The following is a 26,474-nucleotide window of genomic DNA, read 5'->3' as shown; positions in this document are numbered from 1 at the left end:
ATCACGAGGGTGTTGGCCCTTTGCGGCCCAAACAAGAAAAATGCACAGCCCACAACTATGGGCCTCTTACCAGATTACTTACCTTTTTTTTTTTTTACTCAGGGACTGTCATTGCAAAGTCCCTGCAAGGAGACGCAAAGACTGAAAGGATGAGGATAAGCAGACGATATAGACAGGCAGAAAGGTCAGAGAGCAGGAAGAGGGGACGTGTGTTTTAGTTTCACAGTGAACCCTGTCATACGCTGACACTGCAAACTAAACAAAATATGAGAGCAACTGTATGTAAAAAAAAAAATACTTTAAAATAACAGCTTCAAAGTCTTTGTGAGTATAATGGCTTGTAATATGGGACACAACCTATTTTGACAATAATACGGTGCAGCGGTACCTTGATTTACAAGTGCCTCAACTTACCTATTTTTCAAGTTACGAGCAGTCGCTTGGTCGATTTTCTTGCTTTGTGTTGTGAGCCAAAATTGGAGTTAGGAGTGAGCTTCGGATAAGTGTAGGGGGAACAAAATGGAGAGCAGCAGTCGCTGATGCACTTTCAGCCGTTTATTGAATGGTAAAAACAGCTAAACAAACAAATATAAAAAGAGAAACCTAGCAGAGGTTGGAGAAGACACTCACACTGAACAGCAAGCTAACACGCACAGACGTAAACGTAACGTAAACGGCCATGTTCCTGACATCGCTCACTCGGCCACAAACAACACTACAGCTGCTGTTGTGACTTGGCTTGTGTCACCATACAGGAATTACACTTTAATAAAACCAGTTTATTTCTTTACATTCTCTTTGATTATGTTGTATTATGTTTTTATACAATAAAGTGCTATTTGTATGTATTGGTCAATGAATTCAACTCATAAGTCAAGGTATTACTGTACTGGTAGACCTGCCTGGACACCTTTTGTATTAGCATAAGCATCGGTAGTAACACTAGAGTTGTGTGCCGTGTAAGCACAAACTTTGCCACAATTTCAATCTGTCAATGGTTTTGTAATCCTACCCAAGTTTTACTGTTCACTTTGGAAATAATACATACAATAAGACAAAACTTTTGCTTTGTTCTTGAGCAATTGTTGTGTTCGCTTTGGCTTTTTTCCTGGTTGCCTGAACTGTTTGTTAAGTTGTGTTGTTGTTGTTTTTTTGTACCGACCTGTTTGATGAGTGGTATTTTTTTCATTAGCATTTTGCATTGGCTGACAACTAGTCCAGAGTGTACCCAGCTGCCCACCCAAAACCTTAATGAGGATGAGCGGTATAGAAAATGGATGGATGATTTCATTATGTCGTAGGATTAGCATTGGAACTTACATTATTTTCACGTGTTCTGGTGTTTTCTATACGAACGTCGTTTGTTAAATTGATCAATATTTATTTGAAGTCATTATAATGACTAATGAGTGCTACCCAGATTTTACTTTTTACGCCAGGAATGATAACCATTTGTGATACATTGTTCATTAGCAACAATGCCTCACACCAAGTCGCTAAGCAAACAGGAAGTTCAGTTTTGAGCCGTCCAACCTCGACATGCACGCCAGGGTGGCAAAGGCTCACCCTTTCCCCAGCATTATTCCTGCGCTGATATTTTTTGCTTCCGTCTGTAGACGCGACAATATAGTGCAGGTCTGAGCTTGGAAATGGACTGCGGTTGTTTTCTTTGCAAAAACACCTGTCCAAACAGCAGCAAAGCCAAGGGCAACTCTCGCCTGTCAACACTGGTGACAGCTCTCGACAAAAAAAAAAAAATCCAGCCGAGACAATTCCTAAGACATCCACTCGAGCGAAACAATGCACATGGGGCTTGAATGACCCGAGCTGGGCCGACCATTTCTACCCTGTTTGTAGTCGTCATTGAGGCCAACACCTGGTTGGAGAGATACTGTCTTTGTTTTGTTTATCTGTGCGGTTTCAAAGGCACTTAATCCACTGGTTTCAGTGACACTGACGGGGCAAAAAAAGGGCCTTGAACACAGACCCCTCATATAACAAAAGGCTGCGCTATTTAGTGATTAATTAATAGCGTTTACAAGCTTTTATAAGGTGTTTGTATCATCTGTCCAGAGTGGATTTCGTGGCTATTTTAGTGAAGATTTACAGAGCAAAGACCAGGTGGATCATTAGCCACCAGCGACTTGGCTAGCGCTGTATAGGGAGGGAGCGGGAGTGGTCATGTTTCAGCCCCTCATGCTTAAATTTCAACACACGGATACTTAAGTCTGAAATGTTCTTATCCAGCACACAGCTTCCATCACCATTATCATCAGTTCACAGTAAGCATGGATTAGATGAGTGAAAGATTGCAAAGAAACTACTAATACTTTGCTACCTCAACTAATTGAAACCACATCCACTTAGCAATTCTTATATTCAACATAAACCTTTTATTTAAAAACACAAACCAGCTAAGCAATCATCAGTTAAAACTGTACATATGCAAGTTATCATCATTTTATTTACATAGCGGAAATCTAGATGTGCACATTTAACGACTTCTAGTATTGTTTTGATGGGTACGGTGGCGCTTTTGATGGATGCCATGTTTAAATGTCAACAATTACATATAGTCTATAAACTACTAACAATGTGTCACTCTTCACTAACAATACGTACATGTAAACATCTCTTCTAAGGCTTTATCAACACTGTTGCCATTGAAGTGCGTAAAGATACATATTTAGAGAGGAAATACTCTTAATAGCTGAGCATGATTTAACTAGAATCATCAAGAAATGTGCGATTTAAAAAAGTCTTGTCGTTTGCAAATTATGCTCACTAGTCTACTGTGGAAAACAAAGCGCTAATTAATTTTAGCATGACACATTCCCAAATGTCTCCAAACTGTTGTAATACCTTGTTGATTTTCATCTGTCTTTAAACCAAAAACACATTCTGTTGTTGTTGCGAGGGAGCGACAGACACTAACCCATGAACATAAATTCTGATCCGCAGATAAATCACAGGAATAAAATGAGAGCTGATTGGTGGTTTGTCACTAAATTAACGCCTTGTGTTCTTCAGTTGAGCCGTACGAGGGACACACACGAGTACAGACGACAGTTTGAACAAGTCAGCCCGGGAGTAAAATACTGACTGACTGACTGATGAGATGGCATCGTGGTGGCTTTGTGTGGACTCACTGCACCGCACACATGGAGCTGCGAGGATGGTTGACCGTCCGGGCCATCATGTCCTGACTGTAGTTTACGATGTCCGCTTTGACCACACGCTGCAAAGACACAGAAAGTGATAAACACACCAGTTAGTCACAGCATTGGTTGTTCAGAAAGAAAGAAGAAGAAAAAAGGTTTACCCCTACCTACACAATTTAAACATATTAAAACACACTTTTTATGTATTTGAACACATACATAGCAAGAATAAAATGTATAGAAAATACTGTATGAAATGTAGTGTATGTGTGTTAGATATGTGCCTTTGAGAGGCCCAGGCCTGGTGGGGTGGCATGTGATGTCAGCGAGGCCGCGTGAGTGTATGAGCGTGAGCGGGGGTTGACAGCAGCTTATGCATCAGTGTGCCCATTGTGTTAATGTCAGACAATCCTGATAAAAGGCTGAGTGTATTTTTTTTTTTGTGTGTGGTGTCAATGCAGGCACTTATTGATCTTATACCATGCACAACATAAATGAGTACACACCCACTTTGAAAAGTATGCTTTTTATCCATTTCTCATTGAACACAATAATTGTCAGAATTTTTGTTACACTCACCTGTGGTTGAATCTTTGTAAGTTAGACTGTTTTAATAACAAATTTTCTTTGCTAGACTTGTGCAATCATTTCTGCAACATTGAAACATTCACCGAATTTATTAGAAAAAATAAATTATTGTGTGAGCACATTGACAAATTGCTTTGTATATGTGTTCATGGGTTATTACGCCATAGAAAATATCTGATAACTTTTCTAACAAGTGTGTTGGGGTGTAATCGTTGATGTTGAGCACTGCAATGGTCATTATAAAGTAGGTGCTTTAGAACAACACAACTTGCATTGTTGGACTAAGGGGGTTCTATAAGTCCAAGAACTCTGAACTAAATACTCCCACTACAACAGGGTCACTACTTAATCAGCTAGTGAGACTTATGTACAGTACGCTACTGTGGAAACATACTTCCAACTACTGAACCGAACATATTTTGCTTTGCTGGCAGTTCTCTTGTCTAAACGGGCCTTCATCCTGAGGGTAGTTGACCAGCTCGGCCTTCACGATCCTCTGAGCAGGTACGACACATCAGAGCCAGCCGAGAGATTGAGTAAAGACAAGGACCAAAGAAAGGGAAAAGAATAAACAGTAATGAGAGTGAGAGCGGGTTGAGCGAGGACATTTGGAATGAAATTAGTAGGAAATTATGGCGTGATAGAAATTCAAAATAAACATGAAGACAAAAAGCTACACGATGACATCATTGCTAAGAGAAAAGCAGCGGCCATGTCCCATTAGCAGGCGCACGGACGTTTGGTTGGCTGATGAATGAGCTGCTGAAGCCTGGTGTCAAAGTCAGTGACAGATCCGAGGGCTCGCTATCTGATCTCAAAGACGGAGGAGCAAGATGGAGGGGGAAGGCGGGCAGATATAATTCTGTCCTGGGTCGTGACCCTTGTGCTCGCCTTGCTACAACTGACAGCTGATAATGAGGCTTGACGAGGCCAATGGCTACCCTTCAAACCAAGCAGCTGGAGTAGACGTCCCAGATCAAAAATATTTAAAAAAAAAACAAACAAACAAACAAAAGCTCATTATTATTGAAGAATCCGATCCAAACAGGAAATGTCATGGCCTTTGTGGTAGCCTAATAATAGAACCTCTGAAGTGGAATGCCAACCCAAGTCCACCTCACAAGACCTCAGTGAGTCAAGGATTAACTCTGCTGCTGTGTTTTGCTTTGTCTTAGATTTTTGCAATGACTTTTTCGCTGCACTTTTCCCTTAAGACAAAGCAGATTCAATAAGGGGTGTTAAAACAACATGAGAAGAAAATACAAATATGCATTTGTGCACATTGTCAACAATATAAGCGTATTCTAAAAACAGTTTCCTACTAATGTTGTTCAAGTGGTCATTTGAAAATGGAAACACTTGCATTGATTTATTGAAATTAAAGTGTTCCATGTTGATATTTATCTATTTCCTACTTCACCAAATTGTGATGTTTTGTATTTTGGTTTTTTTAGGGATGCATGTTTTTTTTCCACTGATACAATAACCGATATTTTGCTGCTTCTCCAAGATGAAACCAATACCCAATATTATTATTTTTTATGGTTTATATCAGGGGTCTTTAACAATTTCCAGATCAAGACCTGGAGCGGGAACCCCCTACTTATGTATATTGTATATACAGACCCTTTCCAAAAAAATTTAATATCATGGAAAAGTCTATTTATTTCCATAATTCCATTCAAAAACTGAAACTTTCATAGATTATAGATTCAGGGCCCACAATTTAAACAATTACAATTATTGATGTGTTTATTTTTACATAATTTGGGCTTCCAGCTCATAAAACCCACAAAATCAGGAATTCAAAACATTAGAATGCTGTGAAGGAAATCACCCTTTACTTCACAGTTTTTGTAGAAAAAAAAAAAGAAAAGAAATTAAGGTCACATTAAATCAATCGAAATATGGTACTTTCAAAACGATATGTTAATCTTCAATACTTGGTTGGGAATCCCTTTGCTTGAATCACTGCCTCGATGCTCCATGGCATTGAGGCAATCAGCCTGTGGCATTGCCTGGGAGTTATGGAAGCCCAGACTTCCTTGATGCTTGCTGTCAGTCCTTCTTTGTTTTCGGTTCTGGTGCCCCTCATTTTCCTCTTGATAATATACCCCATAGATTCTCAATGGCATGGGTATAAAACCAGGTTTTGGTGCTTCTGGCGGTATGGGCAGGGGCCAGGTCCTGCTGGAAAATAAAATCTGCATCTCCATACAGATCCTCAGCAGAAGCAATCATGAAGACATTTTGGTAGACTGTTGCGGTGACCTTGGATTTAAGAAAGCAGAGATTACCAACACCTGCACTGGACATTGGACCCCAAATCATGACTGACTTTACTTTCATCGGAAAACAGGACCTTGGACCACTGGCCAACCGTCCAGTCCTTCTTCTCCTTGGCCCAGTTGAGACGCTTCCTATGTTGGCTCAGGCTCAGACCTGAGGAACCCAACAGTTGTAGCCCATCTCCCGGATGCGTCTGAATGTGGTGTTTTATGAAGATGTGACTCGCGCCTCATTCCACTCTTTCTGGACCTCTGCTAGATTCTTGAATCTTCTCTGTTTGATAATCCACTGAAGCCCACGGTCATCTCTTTCGCTGGTGCATCTTCTCTTGCCACATTTTGTCCTTCCACTAGACTTTCCATTGATATGCTTAGACGCAGCACTCTGTGAACAGTCGGCCTCCTTAGCTATTAACTTTTGTGGCTTAACCATCCTATGGAGGGTATCAATGATGGTCTTCTGGCCAGTTGTCAAGTCAGCAGTCTTCCCCATTTTGAATCCAAGTGAGACAATTGAACCAAACTGAAGCAATTTAATGACACCTGGGAAACCTGTGCCGGTCGGTGCTTTGCGTTTAGTAGATGATTAGTGTGTGACACTCAATTTAAAACATTTATGGCCTACAAAATTGGTTTGATTTCTACACAGTATTACATTTTTTTTAACTCGAGGGTTTTATGAGCTAGAAGCCCAAATTATGTAAAAATAAACAAATTGTTTAAATTGTGGGCCCTGAATCTATAATCTATGAAAGTTTAACTTTTTGAATGGAATTATGGAAATTAATAAACTTTTCCATGATATAAAATTTTTGGGGAAACGGTCTGGAATTGTCTTTTATTTTAAAGTGGTCCTATAATAGAATGCCTTTTTATTATCATTATACACAATGATTGAGATGAGATGCCATGTATAAATGGACCTGCAATCAAGACTATGATATTAAAATAACAAACAGATTCAAATATTCATGTTTTTTTAATCAATGTAAGAACAGGCGATCATTCATGTTCATGTTTAAAGTTATTTGAATTTGTGGCTAGACGGAGAGGGGTGGGGGCCAGAGGGGAAAACACCAGTTTACTGTTGGTGCTCAGTAAACTGGTGTTGTGACACGCTAATGAGGAAGGCTGTTGTGTGCGTCGATGTTACTTCCATTTATAGATGATCTAATTTATTGTCCAGTGAGCAAATATTGGAAAGGAAGGGGTTAGCTGTTGTTACCTTAGCTGTTAGCCCATTGCGTCAACCGTGCTTCCGCATGCGGCCAAACTGCCCCCGCTTGTTCCTCTATCGTCTTGTGCTGCTAGGCGACTCCACTGCTTCGTAGCCTGCTGGGTCTTGTCGCAAGCGTCGTAGGTCCGAACTCAAAATCACTGGATGATGATGATGTAATTTTAGCAAGTGTTGGCTAACATATGCTAATTCACTGCGGATGTTGACTATTTTTTATGTCTTAGCCAAAGAATTTTGACTATCACAAGCCAATGCAACAGCAGCCGCTTGGCTGGAAGCACTGTCGAGTGCCAACCAGCAGGCCACTGAATGATATGGCTCTTAATATCGATCCAGTTTTTTTTTTTTTTTTTTTTTTTATATTGGACCAATCACTCTGATGTCATTTTTTTCCAATATTGGGCCGATACGTGCATCCCGAGATTTTTTTTTTTTTTTTAATGTTTTTAGCCCCCCTTCCACCAACCATCCCACAAACTTTGAGTTCTTGGTAGCAGAGGTTCCCGGTAGCAAAAGGTTCCTGTGGCCTATGTGGTTTGCGTTACCACTGCACCAAATTAGTTCAAGGTATTTCATCCAAATGGGAGAGTTGTTCCTTACTAACACTTGCAGGATTAGAGGCTAACACGAGTGGATGTTGACTCCCGCTCCCTCCCACACCCAGAGAGATCACCCCCACACCCTCCCAATCAAGTGTTTTTAAAATATCCGCCCAATCCTTCATGTTTTTAAAATATCTGACCCAATCCCACTCACTCCCCCTCCCACAGAGATTGAGCCCAATCCCAAGTGAGCAATGTTTAGCTCTATGCTCAGGGGAAATGTTCAAATATTGATTGTATTAAAGTTAAAATAAACTCTAACTGCATCCATGTTCTTCACTCCCGTCACGGTTTCCACTCCCATCAACTCCTGTCTAATGGTTTCCACTCCCTTCAATTCCGACATCCTCCTGCTCTCGATGACTTTTGCTCCCACTCCTGCCCAATCTGGTGATTGATAGTGAAGTTCACTCCAATTCTGTGGGAATCCCACAGGACCCGGTGGGACTCCTGAAAAATGTCAGCCTCTATCCTGGATCTTACAAAAGTCATTGCAGGCAACTCAACCTTTCAAGTTAGTCTTATTTTATCTTAATCTTAATTCAAAATATCTTTGATACCTTTAAAACTTAACCCTAACCCTTTCTTTATCTAGGTAGGCAGGCACGTGCACAAGTTGTGCTCAATCACCTACCCTTTTATTTCCGTGCAAGCGAAACTGACGGCCATTTATGTTAATCATCAGAAGGGTTAATTTGAGCCGTGCTTTGTCTGGTCCCTCACCTAGGACCTGTTTGCCATGGGTGACCCTGCCAGGGGCATAAAGCCCAGACAACTTAGCTCCTAGAAACACTGGGACACACAAACCCCTCCACCACGATAAAGTGACAGCTCAATATTAATATTAAAAAAATACATAAATACATGTTTAATACTGTGTCATCAATTCCACCCAAAGTGTTCTGATATGGCATGGTGAGCGACTGGTTAGCACATCTGCCTCACAGTTCTGAGGACCGGGGTTCAAATCCCGGCCCCACCTGTGTGGAGTTTGCATGTTCTCCCCGTGCCTGCATGGGTTTTTTCCGGGCACTCCGGTTTCCTCCCACATCCCAAAAACATGCACGGTAGGTTGATTGGAAACTCTGAATTGTCCTTAGGTGTGAATGTGAGCGCGAATGGTTGTTTGTTTCTATGTGCCCTGCGATTGGCTGGCGACCGGTTCAGGGTGTACCCCGCCTCCTGCCCGATGATAGCTGGGATAGGCTCTAGCACACCCACGACCCTCGTGAGGATAAGCGGTAAAAGGAAATGGATGGATGGATGGTGTTCTGATATCTGATGAGCATTGATTTGAGTCCTTGGGGGAATGGTACATGATATGATATATGACATTGATGGTTTGGAATCAGATTGGGAAAAGAAAAGTCAAAACAAAATAAAAAAAATAACTATAATTGAAATTCCAAAACTATTGTAACCCTGGTTTGAACATTAAATTGCTTGTCTTTGTAGTGTAATCAAATGAATAAAGGTGGAAAAGGATTTGCAAATCATTGTTTTCTGTTTGTACTGACATTTTACAAAATGTCTCAACATTGGAATTGGGGTTTGTATTGAGAACCAAATCTGTGAATTCACTTTACACTGTCTTCAACATTTTTATGAGATAAGATTTCTGTTGTCACCATATAATCCAAAGTAGTATTCCCTAATTAAGTCGACAAGACCGCCACAGTGTGTCAATCAGTTTTTCTTCACACAGCCTCTCACTGCACTTGATAAACACGGATTAAAGTACTTTGTTCTTGTGATGGTGGGGAGGAAGAGCAAAGTAGATGGACGCTTCCATTAGTCAGTAGGCAGCACTAGTGGTAGTGGTAATGATGGGCTTGAGAACCTATCCAGTCCTCTTCTTACATGCTCTCCTCCTTCTCCTCCTCTCGCGAGGCCGTGACCTCCCTGCAGGCCCCAGCTCATCAAGCACTACCCAGCCAGCGTGGCTCCAACCACTCGTATCGGGCCGAGGATTAATGTTTCTGGGGGAGGTGACCCTGTAAATCCTACAGCTGCCACATTCGGGCACCTCAGTCTCGCTGGCAGGCCTGGAGACTCTTTTAGGCCAACGGGGTGCGTTGGGGAGATAAACCAAATAAATCAGCCAGCCAAAGTAACCTTCTCACCCCTATAACTGCATACCTTTAACCTCTGACTTCACGCATTAATGCGGCCAATGTGGGTCTTATTTACAGATGGGCAACCTCACTGGCAGGTAGAGCATCACTGGAGGCAGACGCAACAAACCATTGTTTATGCAACAAAAGGTCATTTACAGTGTCTGGCGACCTCCGCTGACCTAACACACTCCCTGTGACCTCCATTACAAACAGCATAACGTTACATACTGTGACCGACCATTTTTCTCAGGTCAATTAATCCAAGAAGGCTGAGAAAAGTAACGTCAAAATGTTGTGAGGAGAGACATTTTGTTGAAATCTGAGACTTGAATGACTCACCTGGGACTGTTCTATTTCAGCTTTGTTCAGCTTCACACCGAGAATCTCAGCCGCAACCCTCTGGAAACAAAGATACACCTGAAGAGAGAAATAGACGTGAAACAATAATCCTACCACATGTGATCAGAATCATGCTTTTATTGTCATCTGACACTCACCGAGTCCCCAGTCTTAGCCGACACGAACTGACTGATGAGGCTGTTCTCTTGGCAAAAGCGCTGGTGCTTGTCGGCCTTCACCGTTCTCATGTGCTCCAGGTCGACTGGCGAGGAAACACAAGCGGGACGACATGAGCAGGTTCACGCGTTTCTCACTTCAGGTTAACGGTCACATATATATCAATATAAACAGCAGAGATAAATGTTTACATAAGCCAGAAACACAAGGAGTCTGACAACAAAACATAATGCAATAGTTATGTTGCTGTCAACACTGGAGACAGCCCATTACTAGTTTCATGTTTCTAAAGCGCAAAATGTTGTCAAGCTTTGGAGCCCAGTCAGCTGGGATAGGTTCCAGTTCCTGTCATGACCCTGCAGTATAAAAGACGGACAGACGGACAGATGGACAGACAGACACGTACCGGGTACTAAGAGATGTAAAGATAGAGCCTGCATTCTTTCATATGATCCTCTAAAATCGATCCAAGAATAAAGTCTATCTATTATGGCTGCACTGTCTTTTGTTTGATCATCGTCACCCCGATGTGCGCATGCGCAATAGTCCCATCGCAAAAATTCCTGACGTTGTTGGGGGAAAAGAACTCATGTACCCAACATGCAGTGTAGGCATCCTTCAACCAATCACAATCTTTCTCTGAATTGGGGGTTGGCATGTCTCAGGTGGTAGAGCCGTCGTTTCCCAACCCAAAAGGTTGTGGGTTCGATCCTCAGCCCCTGTGACCTTGTCCAAGTATCCTCGAGGAAGATAGTGAACCCCAGTTCCTTCTAATGCTGCATGATCAGTAGGCGAATGAAGAGACAGTGTTAAAAGTTATTTGAGTACCTTGAAGGTAGAAAAGCGTCCTAGAAGTGAAAGGCTATTTTCCAAAAAATTAAGCTTGAAAAACATTCTTGAAATAAAGAGACAAAACGTTCTTGCTTCAAGTTGTTTGTCACTCCCAGCTGTAGTTTACTGTAAGACTGTAACTTGAAAAATAAATAATTAATAACGAATGTCCGCTACCCTAAGTGCTAGTATATGGTCATAAGAAAAACTAGACATGCTACCAAGATTAGCACCGATGCTATTTTATATGATAACCCTTCAAACAACAAACGGAGCAGCCCAGAGATGTGTTGTTGTCTCTAAAGTGCTTCGGGGGATGTTTTGGACAATCCAAGGAGATCTTGAGGTAATGATCATGTGCTTTTAATACGGCTCGTAAGCAGGTAACATTACTCGCTAGCTAGTGTTAGCACTAACGTTTATACATAAACATGCTGGCGTTCTGTCGATTTATGCTCTAAAGTTTCAGTAAACATTGGTTTGTGTGTGCAAATAAATGTTGACAATGCCGACCGAGCAAGGCAGGTGATTCATTGTTTCAAATTGTAATCCTATTGGTCGACATCAGGTGATATGTCGGAGGGTTGGTCATGTGTCACACTACGTGCAAGAAAACATGCTTGACTTTTAATTTTGGCATCGTGGGGCCAAATTGTTGGTTTATATTATTTATTTATTCATGACATATTTAAAAAAGGTCAGTATACTTCTGTACTCTGTGGAGCATAGTTTATTTTCTACTGAAGCTATTATAAACTCCCCAAAAAAAGAAAACTTTGTGCTCATTTTCATGTCACGAGTATGTTATCCTGTATTTCTTCACTTCACAGAGGGTACGGAAAGTATTCAGACCCCCTTAAGTTTTTCATTCTTTGTTATATTGCAGCCATTTGCTAAAATGGCTGCAATATAACGAAGAATGACAACAAAAGATTAACAAAGCGGCAGGCCCGGACCATGTGTCCCCATCCTGCCTCAAAGTCTGCGCGGACCAGCTCGCTCCAGTCTTCACTCAGATCTTCAATAGATCTCTGGAAATGTGCGAAGTTCCATCCTGTTTCAAACGCTCCACCATCATTCCAGTCCCCAAGAAACCTGCAATCTCGGGTCTGAATGACTACAGGCCTGTCGCTTTGACATCTGTGGTCATGAAGTCCTTTGAACGTCACGTGCTGGACCACCTCAAGAGTGTCACAGGTCCCCTGGTGGACCCCCTGCAGTTTGCCTACCAAGCGAACAGGTCTGCGGATGATGCAGTCAACATGGGACTGCACTTCATCCTAGAAAACCTCGACAGTGCAGGGACCTACGCGAGGATCCTGTTTGTGGACTTCAGCTCAGCGTTCATCATCCCTGAACTTTCATCCAAGCTTCTCCAGCTCAGCGTCTCACCTGCCATCTGCCAGTGGATTTACAGCTTTCTGACGGGCAGGACACAGCAGGTCAGGCTGGGGGAGGCCACCTCATCCACACGCAGCATCAGCACTGGGGCCCCCCAAGGTTGTGTCCTCTCTCCGCTGCTCTTCTCTCTCTACACGAACGACTGCACCTCAGCGAACCCGACTGTCAAACTCCTGAAGTTTGCAGATGACACCACTGTCATCGGCCTCATCAAGGACGGTGACGAGTCTGCATATCGACAGGAAGCGGAGCGGCTGGAGCTGTGGTGCGGCCGACACAACCTGGAGCTGAACACGCTCAAGACTGTAGAGATGATCGTGGACTTCAGGAGGAATCCTTCGCCACAGCTGCCCCACACGTTGTCCAGCTGCCTTGTGTCAACCGTCGAGACCTTCAAGTTCCTGGGAATTACAATCTCTCAGGACCTGAAGTGGGTGACCAACATCAACTCCGTCCTCAAAAAGGCCCAGCAGAGGATGGACTTCCTGCAGCTTCTGAGAAAGCACGGCCTGCCACCGGAGCTGCTGAGACAGTTCTACACAGCGCTCATCGAATCAGTCCTGTGTTCTTCCATCACAGTCTGGTTTGGTGTTGCTACAAAAAAGGACAAACTCCGACTGCAACGGACAATCAAAACTGCTGAAAGGATTGTCGGTAACCCCCTACCGACCCTTGAGGACTTGCACGCTGCCAGAACTAAGACAAGGGGGTGCAAAATCCTCTCTGACCCTCCGCACCCCGGTCACCAGCTCTTCCAGCTCCTTCCCTCAGGTAGGCGCTAGCGATCAATGCAAACTAGAACTAGTAGACATTCCAACAGCTTCTTCCCTCTTGCGATCAACTTCTTAAACACCTGACCTACAATTCCATTACAACATGCTGGCAATTTTTTGACTTGAGTTCGTTGTCACATTTCTGTGGGGCCAATTATGCATTACTCGTGCACTCACTGTAGTTGTCTCGCCATGCTGCACTATTTGCATATACTGGCCACTCATGCCAGAGTAGCATCTGCTCCATTTGCACACTGATTGAGGAGTATCTGTAACATTTGCACAACCAACATTGTCCCAGATTATCGCACTACTCGTCACTTTAAACCGCATACACTCCTTGAAGTCTCAGCGCCCTTTGCACAATGGTCATTGCACCGGACTATTGCAATATTAGTCATGCGAACTGCTCTAAGTGCTAGAGGACTCTGCATCTTTTTACACAATTGTTTTTTGTCAATGTCTTTATGTCTCCAAAGTGTTCTGTAAATTGACTGTTTGTTGTACTAGAGCGGCTCCAACTACCGGAGACAAATTCCTTGTGTTTTGGACATACTTGGCAAATAAAGATGATTCTGATTCTGAAATCATTTAAGCTCATTTGTTTTCCTCATTAATGTACACAAAGCACCCCATAATGACAGAAAAAACAGAATTGTTGAAATTTTTGCAGATTTATTAAAAAAGAAAAACTGAAATATAAGTATTCAGACTCTTTGCTCAGTATTTAGTCTAAGCACCCTTTTGAGCTAATACAGCCATCGGTCTTTTTGGGAATGATGCAACAAGTTTATCACACCTTGATTTGGGGATCCACTGCCATTCCACCTTGCAGGTCCTCTCCAGTTCTGTCAGGTTGGATGGTGAACGTTGGTGGACAGCCATTTTCAGGTCTCTCCAGAGATACTCAATTGGGTTTAAGTCAGGGCTCTGGCTGGGCCATTAAAGAACGGTCACGGAGTTGTTCTGAAGCCACTCCTTCGTTATTTTAGCTGTGTGCTTAGGGTCATTGTCTTGTTGGAAGGTGAACCTTCGGCCCAGTCTGAGGTCCTGAGCACTCGGGAGAAGGTTTTCGTCCAGGATATCCCTGTACTTGGCCGCATTCATCTTTCCTTTGGTTGCAACCAGTTGTCCTGTCCCACAGCACACCCACAGCATGATGCTGCCACCACCATGCTTCACTGTCGGGGCTGTATTGGACAGGTGATGAGCAGTACCTGGTTTTCTACACACATACCGCTTAGCATTAAGGCCAAAAAGTTGTATCTTGGTCTCATCAGACCAGAGAATCTCAATTCTCACCATCTTGGAGGTCTTCAGGTGTTTTTTAGCGGGCTTTCATGTGTCTTGCACTGAGGAAACGTTTCCGTCGGCCCACTCTGGAATCTTAATTGCAGCAGAATTTTTTTTTAACCTTGGGCAGATCTGTGCCTTGCAACAATTCTGCCTCTGAGCTCTTCAGGCAGTTCCTTTGACCTCATGATTCTCATTTTCTCTGACATGCACTGTGAGCTGTAAGGTCTTATATAGACAGGTGTGTGGCTTTCCTAATCAAGTCCAATCAGTATAATCAAACACAGCTGAACTACAATGAAGGTGTAGAACCATCTCAAAGATGATCAGAAGAAATAGCCAGCACCCGATATAAATATGAGTGTCACAGCAAGGATCTGTATACTAATCTGTGTGATATTTCAGTTTTTCTTTTTTAATAAATCTGCAAAGATTTCAACAATTCCGTTTTTTCTGTCAATATGGGGTGCTGTGTGTACATCAATGAGGGGAAAAATGAACATAAATGATTTTCTCAAATGGCTGCAATATAACAAAGAGTGAAAAATTTAAGGGTGTCTGAATACTTTCTGTACCCATTGTATATTGTGACAGTTTTACAGTAAACTACAGCTGGGAATGCAATGTAATTTTTTTTTCCAATCTCGTGCAGCTCTAATATCTATCAATCTATCATTCCATTGACTGATCGACAAAGAACTGTGGGACATCTGGAAAAGAATGAAAAGGACATAAAACACCCTATGTTTACTTGATTTCAAAGCTTGTCTTGTTTTGTAATGCCGGATGTCCTCAACTGTTGCTCTTTGCTTACATACATCGTCCTCATTCACTGGCAAGTAAAATGGTTGGGATTTTACACGTCACATTATGGCCATAACCTAGATCATGGTTCACCATACCAATCTGTACAGTGGCCAGATAAAGTGAACAAAACCAGTTGGTGGAAAAGTGACTAATTTCCCTTCAGATGATCGAGTCAGTCGTCCCAAGCTTCCTTTCAAATCCATTGGAACACATTCCACCATTCGAGCCCACTTCCACCCTGAAGCCAAGAACCTTTATTTGACCTAACACAGAAAAAACAGGAGCAGCGATGGTCAGAAACAATAAGTGGACCAGAACTTCGGGCTAAAGCTGCAGTGAATGCTTTGACTTATGAGTTGATAAGGTGGGTACAGCAGTCTAAGAAATGGGACTGTCACCTCACTACTGATTTACTGAGGCTACAATGACAACACCTTCCTTTTTAGCTTTTGTCATGGCACTCCCTGTGCATTTGACCCCTTCGGAGTGATACCCACTGTTCTGGTTCTCCCTTTTCCTCTGTTCTGGTTCTCCCTTTTCCTCTATGTGGGGTCATGCTGAGGTCGATGAGGAAGGTCACCCGGGGGTCTCCTTGCTGAAAAGCAATAGCCTCACTCTTTATTTCTGGCTTTGTGCGTTAAGGCGACCACACCCAGTATCTGGTGAATGTAAAGCTGTGGTACCTGGAGGAGACCAGGCTACTGTACGGTGTTGCATTTCTCGCTAACCCGTCTAAGAGTTTTATTCTTTGTGTGAGGTTGTCAAAGATTTACTGTTTTCTCATGCCCCGAGAGTGTGTGTGAGGGAGAGCTGCACCCAAAAAGACAGATATATAGTCCGGGAGAACATAAATACTGCATTTATTGAATATCTCAGCAAGTCACATGACCCCAAAAATGCCACCGGCCAAGCCATATAAACCAAACAAATACTTTTGGGGGGAATAATTTTCCACTAGAAGTAGATTATCATGGTCATAAGAGACATATAAACACAAACCTTTCAGGGCAAGGGCAGACTGTCATGTCACGGCCCGGGCGTAAACACAGCTATCTCACGGGCGTCAGCAGGTTATTAATTCCCGTCATTAACAAGTAGAGGTACCTACATACTACTAGGGGTAAACACTGCTAATCCTTTGGATCCTGCACACTTGGGAAAGATTATCAATCATGTGTCAGAGTTACATTAGGCAACATTAACATAAACATCGGCTCTAGAGGGGAGTTGCACATTAACTGTATGTAAAAAGACAAGTGTTGAGAAAGTATGCAAATAGTTGGCATACTTTCTCAACACTAGTAGCAAGCTTCTGAGAGTGCAAACAAACTCTACACTCTATTAATAGATGAGTGGTTTGTGACTAAGTTAAAAAAAATGGCATTAGCTTGCCACAACTAGCAGTCCTTATAGCCGTTATTTTGGTTGTAGTTTCCAAACTGCACAGCATAATAATCAGGTGTTTTTATGACATTTTGTGTATTTCATTTTTAAAACTGTGCTTAAAAAAACAAGCAAGAACGAAATGAGGAATATGCTACTTAATTTAAGAAAAATTATCTGCCAATAGAACAGAAATACTGACTTCCAAAGTGTCTTGAAACAAGTAAACATAGCTAGCCTTGAAAATCCTCAATAATGTCTTAAAACGTGGGATACACAATACCACCCCCCAAGGATGAGTGCAAGTACTTACATTTGAGTACTCGCCGATACCAAGTACCAATAGTTGATAATTCCATTACATCTTGCAATTGGTGTATTTATTTGAATCATCCATCCATCCATCCATTTTCTGAGCCACTTCTCCTCACGAGGGTCGCGGGCGTGCTGGAGCCTATCCCAGCTATCATCGGGCAGGAGGCGGGGTACATTCTGAATTGGTTGCCAGCCAATCGCAGGGCACATACAAACAAACAACCGTTCGCACTCACATTCACACCTACGGACAATTTAGAGTTGTCAATTAACCTACCATGCATGTTTTTGGGATGTGGGAGGAAACCGGAGTGCCCACAGAAAACCCACGCATGCACGGGGAGAACATGCAAACTCCACACAGGCGGCGCCGGGGATTGAACCCTGGTCCTCAGAACTGGGAGGGAGACGCTCTAACCAGTCGTCCACCTTTCCGCCTTATTTTAATCAACTATTTTTTTAAAACATGTAACACAAAGTTTTCTTGAACATGGCATAAGCTTCACTCAAATATAACACTTTTTAGAATACATTACAGACATTTAAATATTCAACTGCTTGTTTTTCGAACAGGCTTGTAATACATTTCACTTACAGTCCCCTCCAAAAGTATTCCAATGGCAAGATCAATTCCTTTGTTTTTGTTGTATACTGAAGACGTTTGGGTTTATCGCAAGATGAATATGAGACAAAAGTTCAGAATTTTAGCTTTTATTTCATGGAATTTACATCTAGATGTGTTAAACAACTCAGGACAGAGCAGCTTTTGATTGAAACCACCCACTTTCCAAGTGAGGAAAAGTATCAGAAGGTACATTATTAAATGAACTTAAAGTGAATAACCCTGACTTGCAATAACTGCATCAAGCCTGCGACCCATTGACTTCACCAGACTGTTGCATTCTTCATTTGAAATGCTTTTCCAGGCCTTTACTGAAGCCTCTTTCTGTTATTATTTGTTTTTGGGGATCTCTCTCTCTTCAGTCTCCTCTTCAGGAGGTAAAATACATGCTCTATTGGGTTCAGGTCTGGTGGTTTGTGTTTTGGGTCATTGTCTTATTGCATGATGAAGCTTCTCCCGATTAGTTTGGATGCATGTAAATTGCCAGACAAAATGGTTTTGTAGACTTCAGAATTCATTCTGCTGCTACCATCGTGAGTTACATCATCAATAAAGACAAGTGAGCCTGTTCCAGAAGCAGCCATGCAAGCTCAAGCCATGACATTACCTCCACCATGCTTCACAGATGACTTTGTGTGTTTTGAATCATAAACCGATCCTTTCTTTCTCCATACTTTGGCCTTTCCATCACTTTGGTAGAGGTTCATCTTGGTCTCATCAGTCCATAAACCTTTGATTTAAAAAAGGTTTGTGGCTCATCGCTGTACTTCTTTGCAACATCCAATCTGGCCTTTCGATTCTTTTTGCTGATGAGTGGTTTGCATCATGTGGTAGGGCATGTACATTTCTTCTCTCAAAGTCTTCTTCGAACAGTGGATTGTGAACGTTGAGTCTGACACCGTATAAAAAAGCATAAATATGGATGTCATGTTACCTGTGTGTTAACTACAAAATTGAGTAAAAAGAAATGAAAAATAAAATAATTATAAGTATAAAAGTATATAAGTTTTGTGTTGGGGGTGTTGTCAGTCATTGCCAACTGTGGGCCTGTGAAGCCCTTTAAGATTCTTCTGTGATTAAGGGCTATAGAAATAAACTTTGCTAATAACAAAAACAATAATAAAATTGTGACAGGACAACTAAAGTGATAGTTCATCAAACCATCGCTTACTTCTCTTAACTTGACGTGCGGTGCCACAGCACATCGCCAGCCCAGCGCATCCTCCTCTGCCAGAGCTTGGGTATGGGACCGAGGGTGGAGTTGAGCTGAGCCGAGCCGAGCCAAGCCGAGTGGAGCAGGGCAACGAGGCTCGAAAAACTCTGCTTGCCGGACGGCCCATTGCCGCAACTCACAGGGTGGCCCATCCACCTCCAATCTCGACTGACATGCCTGCTACCCGGAAGGTATGTGTCAGGCTGGGAAAGTAGTAATAAGTATCGAAGTATCAAAGCTTTTTTTTTTTTTCCTCCTCCAAGTATGTGTTCAGGACAGGCGGACCGTATCTGCACCAACACGCATGCCTCCTTAAAATGAGTGTATTTATACTACTTGCACGTATCGAATTATAGTATAACAAGTTATACTAATATCTTATTAAGATTTTTAAGGAAAAAACATGCTTGGAGTAAATGAAATGCTCTTACAAAAAAACTGCCAGGAAAGAAGAAATATCTTTTCAGAACAAGCATATTTTGCCTTGATCTGAGATGTTTAATCCTAGTTGGCTTTTAGTTTCTTGTAGTGTAGTATTTTGGCGACCTTGTTTAACTTCATGAGGGACAAACTACTAGAAGAAAATAGAAGAAATACTTCTCAATATGATGCAATGCAGTTCTATACCACTGGAAATGACATGATTAGTCAGGATCCACGTAGAGACTTTGAAGATGGGTCCTAATTTTCATTCGGTAGAATTTAGTAACATGGAATTTGTCTTTGTAGTCTGAATACGAGACGAATCCCAGCATTTTAGTGGTTCGCTCAATTTGTCTTCCTGATGTACCCATCTGTACTTATAATGTCAAAACAATCTTCCCGCCATGCTCTGGTTTTCTTCTATGTCTGTCAAACTGTACATCAGCTTAACAACCTGGAGGAAGTGACTGCAAACACGACCGTAAACTGTTTAGGCCTCCGAGCACACAAGAGATAGTGGAGGGGGATCATCACTTGTCAAGAGCAATGGCGCCCTCGCTCTGGTCACGGTCACTGTTTATCTAAAATAGCTGCATGCCAATGCGATGAATTTTGAGTTAGCATTTATAGATAAATATCTGATGGCTATATGACGCTTTTACCACAAGTAGCTGGTTAGTTTATGTGATTGGGTTTTTTAATGTCCCTTTTATGGAGAAACAGAATCACTGTTGGCACTATAGTTCCAAGACGGAAAATATGGCATTCAGCCATCGTTGTGGAAAGTTGAAATATAGAGAGTAAATAAAACTGTGGCAGCCTTACATAGCCACACAGCTTATGTCATCTACTGTAAAATATCAGCACATGCTGCCAAGGGCAAAAAAAAAAATAGGTTAATAGGTTAATAGCTCTTTCCTAATCATCTGTGGCCTTTTTAAAAGCATGCTGCGATAACAGACACCTACTTATTGGTCCTGCAAGTAGGCTGCTGGGGACCAATTGCAACAAGTTTCCCAGCAATGGTCGGCAAAAGAATACGCTTGACATAGCACACTTAATTGATGGGGTTTTAAACTAAACAGCAGCCAGACCGAGTCAGCAGGCTGAGGGTGGAATGTGGTAGAAATGGTGGGCCGCTTGTTGTCAGGGGGCGCAAAGGGGTCATTCCCTATTAAGAGAAAGTTACACGGTTGAGACTAATCAACCCCAAGGGAGAACCTATCACTTCCAACATTACCTAACAGCAGGCCTTGAAGACCCCTCTGGGTTTTCTTCAGTTTCCCCCTCAATGACAAAAGTGAGCCAATGCAGACTGTATACGGTGATGTGACGGTTATCAAACACACTGCAAAAGAAACTGTCTGCACAAAGTAAATCAACCGTGTGATGCTTGGATGCGTTCCACACAGGCTTTCATCGACCACAAGATCTGGCAAGCCTTTTTAGATTAAATGGCTATTCAAATTGATCTTGTTCACTTGCATTGTGATGAAATACCAATAACCATTTTAAGAAAATGGGCTCAGGAGACAAATTCTTTAGACCTTTGTGGGATTGATTCTGGGTTTGTTGTGTTGTATAATACAGGCGAACCTCCATAGAAGAACATAATCCATTCTGAAACGCTGGTTGACTTCCACGTTGTTCTAATTCCAAAACATTTTTTCCCATAATAAATAATGTAAAGTGAATGATGATTTGCTCCATGATCAAACCTTGAGTAATTGTACAGGCAAGTTTAAAGTAACATTGTAACACTCCTAACTGCCATTTGTGTAATAAAACCTAATACAACTCAAATAAAGTAAAACTACTAATTTGGCGACCCCTGAACAGGAAGGTGTTTTCAGGGTGAATTGTACCATGAAGGCTTATAGGTAATACTGAAATTAATAAAAGTGAATTAATTGTGTTAATTATTTGTATACTTAATATTGCACTGAGCAACCAGGGCCTTTGCTGCATTGCAATTCATATTATGGTTATCGTCACACTTTCTCAAACCGTTTTGTTGTGCAATCACAAGAAATGCACACAAAAGAAACATGTGTACAGTTAATACTTTAGAGGATCACTAAGCTGAAATTTCATGAGATGTCATGTATGATGTTTGAATTCCATCTTTTGCTTACTTTGAGGCATATTTTTTTCCCAGAATTTTTGGCAAGAAGAAATGCTGCATCCCAGCTGACTCTGGACAAGAGGCGGAGTAGACCCTGAACTGGTCGCCAGCCAATCGCAGGGCACATACGTAAAAAGAAACAGCCATTCACACTCGTTCACACCTACGCGCACTTTAGAATCCTCAATTAACCTACCATGCATGTTTTTGGAATGTGGGAGGAAACCGGAGTACCTGGAGAAAACCCACGCAGGCGCGGGGAGAGCATGCAAACTCCACACAGGCGAGGCTGGATTTGAACCCAGGTCCTCAGAACTGTGAGGCAGATGTGCTAACCAGTCATCATCCACTGTGCCGCATGAAGTTGGAACATTGTAATAAAACAGAATATAATGATTTGCAAATCCATTTTAACCTATATTCAATTGAATACATTACAAAGACAAGATATTCAATGTTTAAATTATTGTTTGTTTGTTTTTGTCTGTGTTTGTTTCAAATATTTACTAATTTTGAATTTAATACCTGCAACACGTTCCAAGCTGGGACAGAGGCATGTTTACGACTGGGTTCCATCACATTTCCTTTTAACAACACTCAATAAGCATTTGGGAACTGAGGACACTAATTGTTGAAGCTTTGTATGTAGAATTATTTCCCATTCTGGCTTGATGTACAACTTCAGTTGCTCAACAGTCCGGGGTCTCCGTTATTGTATTTTCCACTTCATAATGCGCCACACATTTTCAATACGAGACAGGTCTGGACTGCTAGCAGGCCAGTTTATTATTTGCACTCTTTTACAACGAAGCCACTCTCTTGTAACACATGCAGAATGTGGCTTGGCATTGTCTTGCTAAAATAAGCAGGGACGTCCCTGAAAAAGACGTTGCTTGGGTGGCACCAGATGTTGCTCCAAAACCTGTATGTACCTTTCAACATTAATGGTGCCATCACAGAGTGCAAGTTAAAGTTACTCATGCCATGGGCACTAATACACCCCCATACCATCACAAATGCCGGCTTTTAAACTTTGCGCTGATAACAATCCAGATAGTCCTTTTCCTCTTTGGCCTGGAGGACACAAAGTCCACGATTTCCAAAAACAGTTTGAAATGTGGACTCATCAAACCACAGCACACTTTTCAACTTTGTGTCAGTATGTCAGATGAGCTCGGGCCCAGAGAAACTAGCGGCGTTTCTGGGTGTTGTTGATATATGGCTTTCGCTTTGCATGCTAGCGTTTCAATTTGTATTTGCAGATGTAGCGACAAACTGTGTTAACTGACGATGGTTTTCTGAAGTGTTCCGGAGTCCATGTGGCAATATCCTTTACACAATGATGGCAATTTGTAATCCAGTGCCGCCTGAGTGATCGAAGGTCACGGGCATTGGTTTTCAACCTTGCCGCTTACGCACAGATTTCTCCAAATTCTCATAATCGTTTGTTAAAATTATGGACACTAGATAATGAAATCCCTAAATTCCTTGCAATTGTATGTTGAGCTACATTGTTATTAAACTGTTGGATAATTTGCTCACGCAAGTTGTTTACCAAGTGATGAACTTCAATCATGACACTCACCTGTTTCCAATTAATCTGTACACCTGTGAAACGTTCCAAAAACGTGTTTTTTTTAGCATTCCTTAACTTTCCCTTAACTTTCTTTTGTAATCCCTCTCCCATCTTTTTTTGGAACGTGCTGCAGGCATCAAATTTCAAATGGGAGAATATTTGCACACACAAAAAAAAAACATCAGGTTGAACATCGAATATCTTTTATATTTGTAGTGGATTCAACTGACTATAGGTTGAAAAGGATTTGCAAATCATTCTACTCTCTTTTTATTTACATTTTACACAACGTCCCAACTTCATTGGAATTGGGGTTTGTAGTAAAAGCTGGCAAATTATACATTACAACATACAAAATTGTGCAATAAATCATTCCGTGATTACATGCATGCCAGAAATGACAATGTCACAGGAGGGTTTTAGAAATAAGTGTTATTTTGTAAACTGTTAAAGACACCATGCAGTTATTCAGAAGCCAAGATTCCATTCAGAGGAAAAGGAATTTGTAACAGTGACACGATTGTTTACAGTCAGCACTATTTATTTTCTTCAGACTGAAACGATATTATTTTAATTATATCAATTTAATACAGAAGTGCCTGAATTATAAAATGACTCTTGTATTCTTTCAGCCAGAACAGGGGAAAACTCAGTTGCACAGTCAGTGTCGTCCGAACAAGGTAGCAATTCTGTGCTATCAGTTAATTCCTTGTGTGAGTGGATCTACGTGAATATAACTGGTGACAGAATAATGAGAAGCAATCAGCAACATATTAAAGGTTCGGTAATAACATAATCATGACTGGTTCAAGTGAATACAGACAGATGAAGTGCTGTTAGTAGGCTGGTGTTGTGGAAGGTGAGCGAAGCCTGTGCGAGACTTCTCAGGGGAATCCTGACAGAGACAGAGCGTTCTTTGTGCTGCGGCGCCCCCCGCCCCGGTGGCCGAAAACCGGCCGGGAACGTCAAGGGACTTGCTTTCCACTAGGTCAGAAGTGTTCTGTCGACAGCTCATTGATCACAGCTCATCTTGTCATTCGATCGTTTTTCATGAAAGCCCGCACGGACGCACACGTGCGTGTCACATACACATTGCTTTCACACCTCGCAGCGCAATCACACACTCCTCTATGGTGGCCTTGCTACAATGTGGTCTTCCTCCCGCCTAAGTCGGGGAATGTAAATGTCTGGCAGTAGCTGGAGTGCGTGGCTGTTGGAGCTCCAGTAAAACATGGGTCCAAGGGCCTTGCAGGCTGCGTTAGCGGGCCCTCAGGACTCATGAAAAGTGAACAAAAGGCCCAGTACTAAGCTGACCGCACAAGACGCTGCCCGGGCAGTGTCCTCCAAGCTCTCCTGCTGCTGTTAAACTAAGTGGACTTTTATGAGTAAGCAGTAATGCGTGTCTCTGTGAGCCTGAAGCACAGCTATGCACTATAATATTTCTGCAAAGCACAGGGGAGCCTTCATCGTTGGACGAGTCACATCCCTATGAGTCTATTCAAAATTATTAAGTTCACAGGCACTTTTTACAAAATGTACAGCATGTGAAATAATACCACTGCTGATAAACTTGACCTATGATCTGAAGTTCTGCTTGGGATTGGTTTCTTTGCTTTGTTTAAAGTTTCACATATTGATGACACCTTCAAAACTATCGCCATTCACATGGGCCTGGAAAATGACAGAAAACATTTAATGTGCATGTGCAAGGGGCTGATGGCATTTTGTAAAGAAACAATAAACACACAAAACTCACTTTTGAACACCCTTTGTCAGGATTTGTGTGACATGTGAATTAAGAAATGCAACTTCGCTGGATGTAGTAGGCGTGCCAGTGACATACTGGCATGATGCCCAATCTAAACACTTTCAATGTGTTTCACACACTACCACTTTCAGCATTCACATTGAAACTATGGCAATGTTGAGGTTTCAGTCTTCACAAATACACAGTTGTTGCATTAAACTGTTTTCATCTGTTTTAAGTTAAAACGATCTTTTGTATATGGGCCCTGGAGACTGCCTTTTGTGTGCTTTCACACAAGCATCATCCAACAGTCAGATAATTAGATGTGTGACTATGTTAGCATCTTGCGTGACATAATTGCTTTCAACTAGGGGTGGGACTCAATTAAAAACAACTAATGTAATTAATTAGAGGCTTTGTTAATTATTCATCTTGATTCATCAAATTTTAATCGTATAACAACATTTGTCCTAAAAAGCAACATTATTAAATTTAAATGGATTTTAGTGGACCTGTGTCAATTGGAAATATTGCTAACTCTGTAAAAATGTATTTAACTGTATATATATTAAATACAAGACATTAGAAAAAGCAGTAGAAAATATCCCTGGCCAAAATTTAACTGACCTAAAGTTAAACTGCCATTTTAGGACAGTTTGTTCAGAACAGTACAGGTATTGCCTTTAAATGGTTTCTGCGTGGCAGTTGAAAAGTTGGATCACATGTCGCTGCCTATATGTAGCACATTTTCTAACCCTTTAACTTCTACTACTAAAAGTTGTCTTCAGTCCATAGCAATCCACTTTTCTAGTGAATTTGCCTCCCATCAGTCCAGCTGTTTCATCAAATTCCTCCACTTTGTTAGCCGAGCTCTGACGTGTGCGTCAATGTAATCGGTGTACCAGGAAATCATGCACTGACAAAGGTTCCACGTTGTTTGGAACACAAATGCGATTTAAATGTGCTAATTTTTTTAACTAATTCATTTGAAATTAATTCATCAAGATTAACACGTTAATGTCCCACCCCTACTTTAAATACAAGAGGGCACAAGAAGTCCGTTTCAGGTGCCTCTACTACCTCCGATTGTGGAAAATTGCCAGGTCAACCTCTCTCGTTCCCTGTTGGTGGTGTTTTATAAAAAAAAAAAATGTAAAAATGCAAACTTAGAGTAAAAAGAGCAAGTGATGTCATGGCTCAAAGCGGCTTTGGGAAATTACAGATGAAAAGATGCGTCAATGCACCCCCGTCCGCAAATTCCTCCATATCAATGTTGTGGAGAAGTGAGGAAATAAAGTCGAGCCTGAGAATGATGAGGGTTCCAGGATCCATTCAGGTCAGGTGGCTAAGATGTGCTGTGCAACTCAAATGGCTCATGACTGACCACACAAGACGGTATTGGAAGATTGATCATCAGCTGCATGTGCAACAATATTTGCTTTATGGATGGCTAGAA

The 26,474-nt window shown here is 41.8% G+C and overlaps 1 protein-coding gene across 2 annotated transcripts in view; it reads right to left on the bottom strand.

Annotated features, from left to right (window-relative positions):
• Positions 1-540: 540 nt before the first annotated feature.
• Positions 541-26,474, bottom strand: part of rab28 (RAB28, member RAS oncogene family) — a 65,704-nt gene continuing 39,770 nt past the window's right edge. Inside the window, exons 5-8 of one of the 2 annotated variants that reach the window (XM_061787765.1) lie at positions 10,491-10,594; positions 10,333-10,410; positions 4,144-4,245; positions 541-3,238 (exon numbers count right to left, since the gene is read on the bottom strand). In XM_061787765.1, coding sequence (XP_061643749.1) covers positions 4,150-4,245; positions 10,333-10,410; positions 10,491-10,594 — 278 coding nt within the window. In that variant the 3' untranslated portion in view covers positions 541-3,238; positions 4,144-4,149. The remainder of the gene's footprint in view (positions 3,239-4,143; positions 4,246-10,332; positions 10,411-10,490; positions 10,595-26,474) is intronic. The other variant, XM_061787766.1, reaches the window with a different exon arrangement.

This window comes from Phyllopteryx taeniolatus, chromosome 10, assembly GCF_024500385.1.
Source record: "Phyllopteryx taeniolatus isolate TA_2022b chromosome 10, UOR_Ptae_1.2, whole genome shotgun sequence".
Taxonomy (NCBI): Eukaryota; Metazoa; Chordata; class Actinopteri; order Syngnathiformes; family Syngnathidae; genus Phyllopteryx; species Phyllopteryx taeniolatus.
This window is presented reverse-complemented; position numbering and strand designations above follow the sequence as displayed.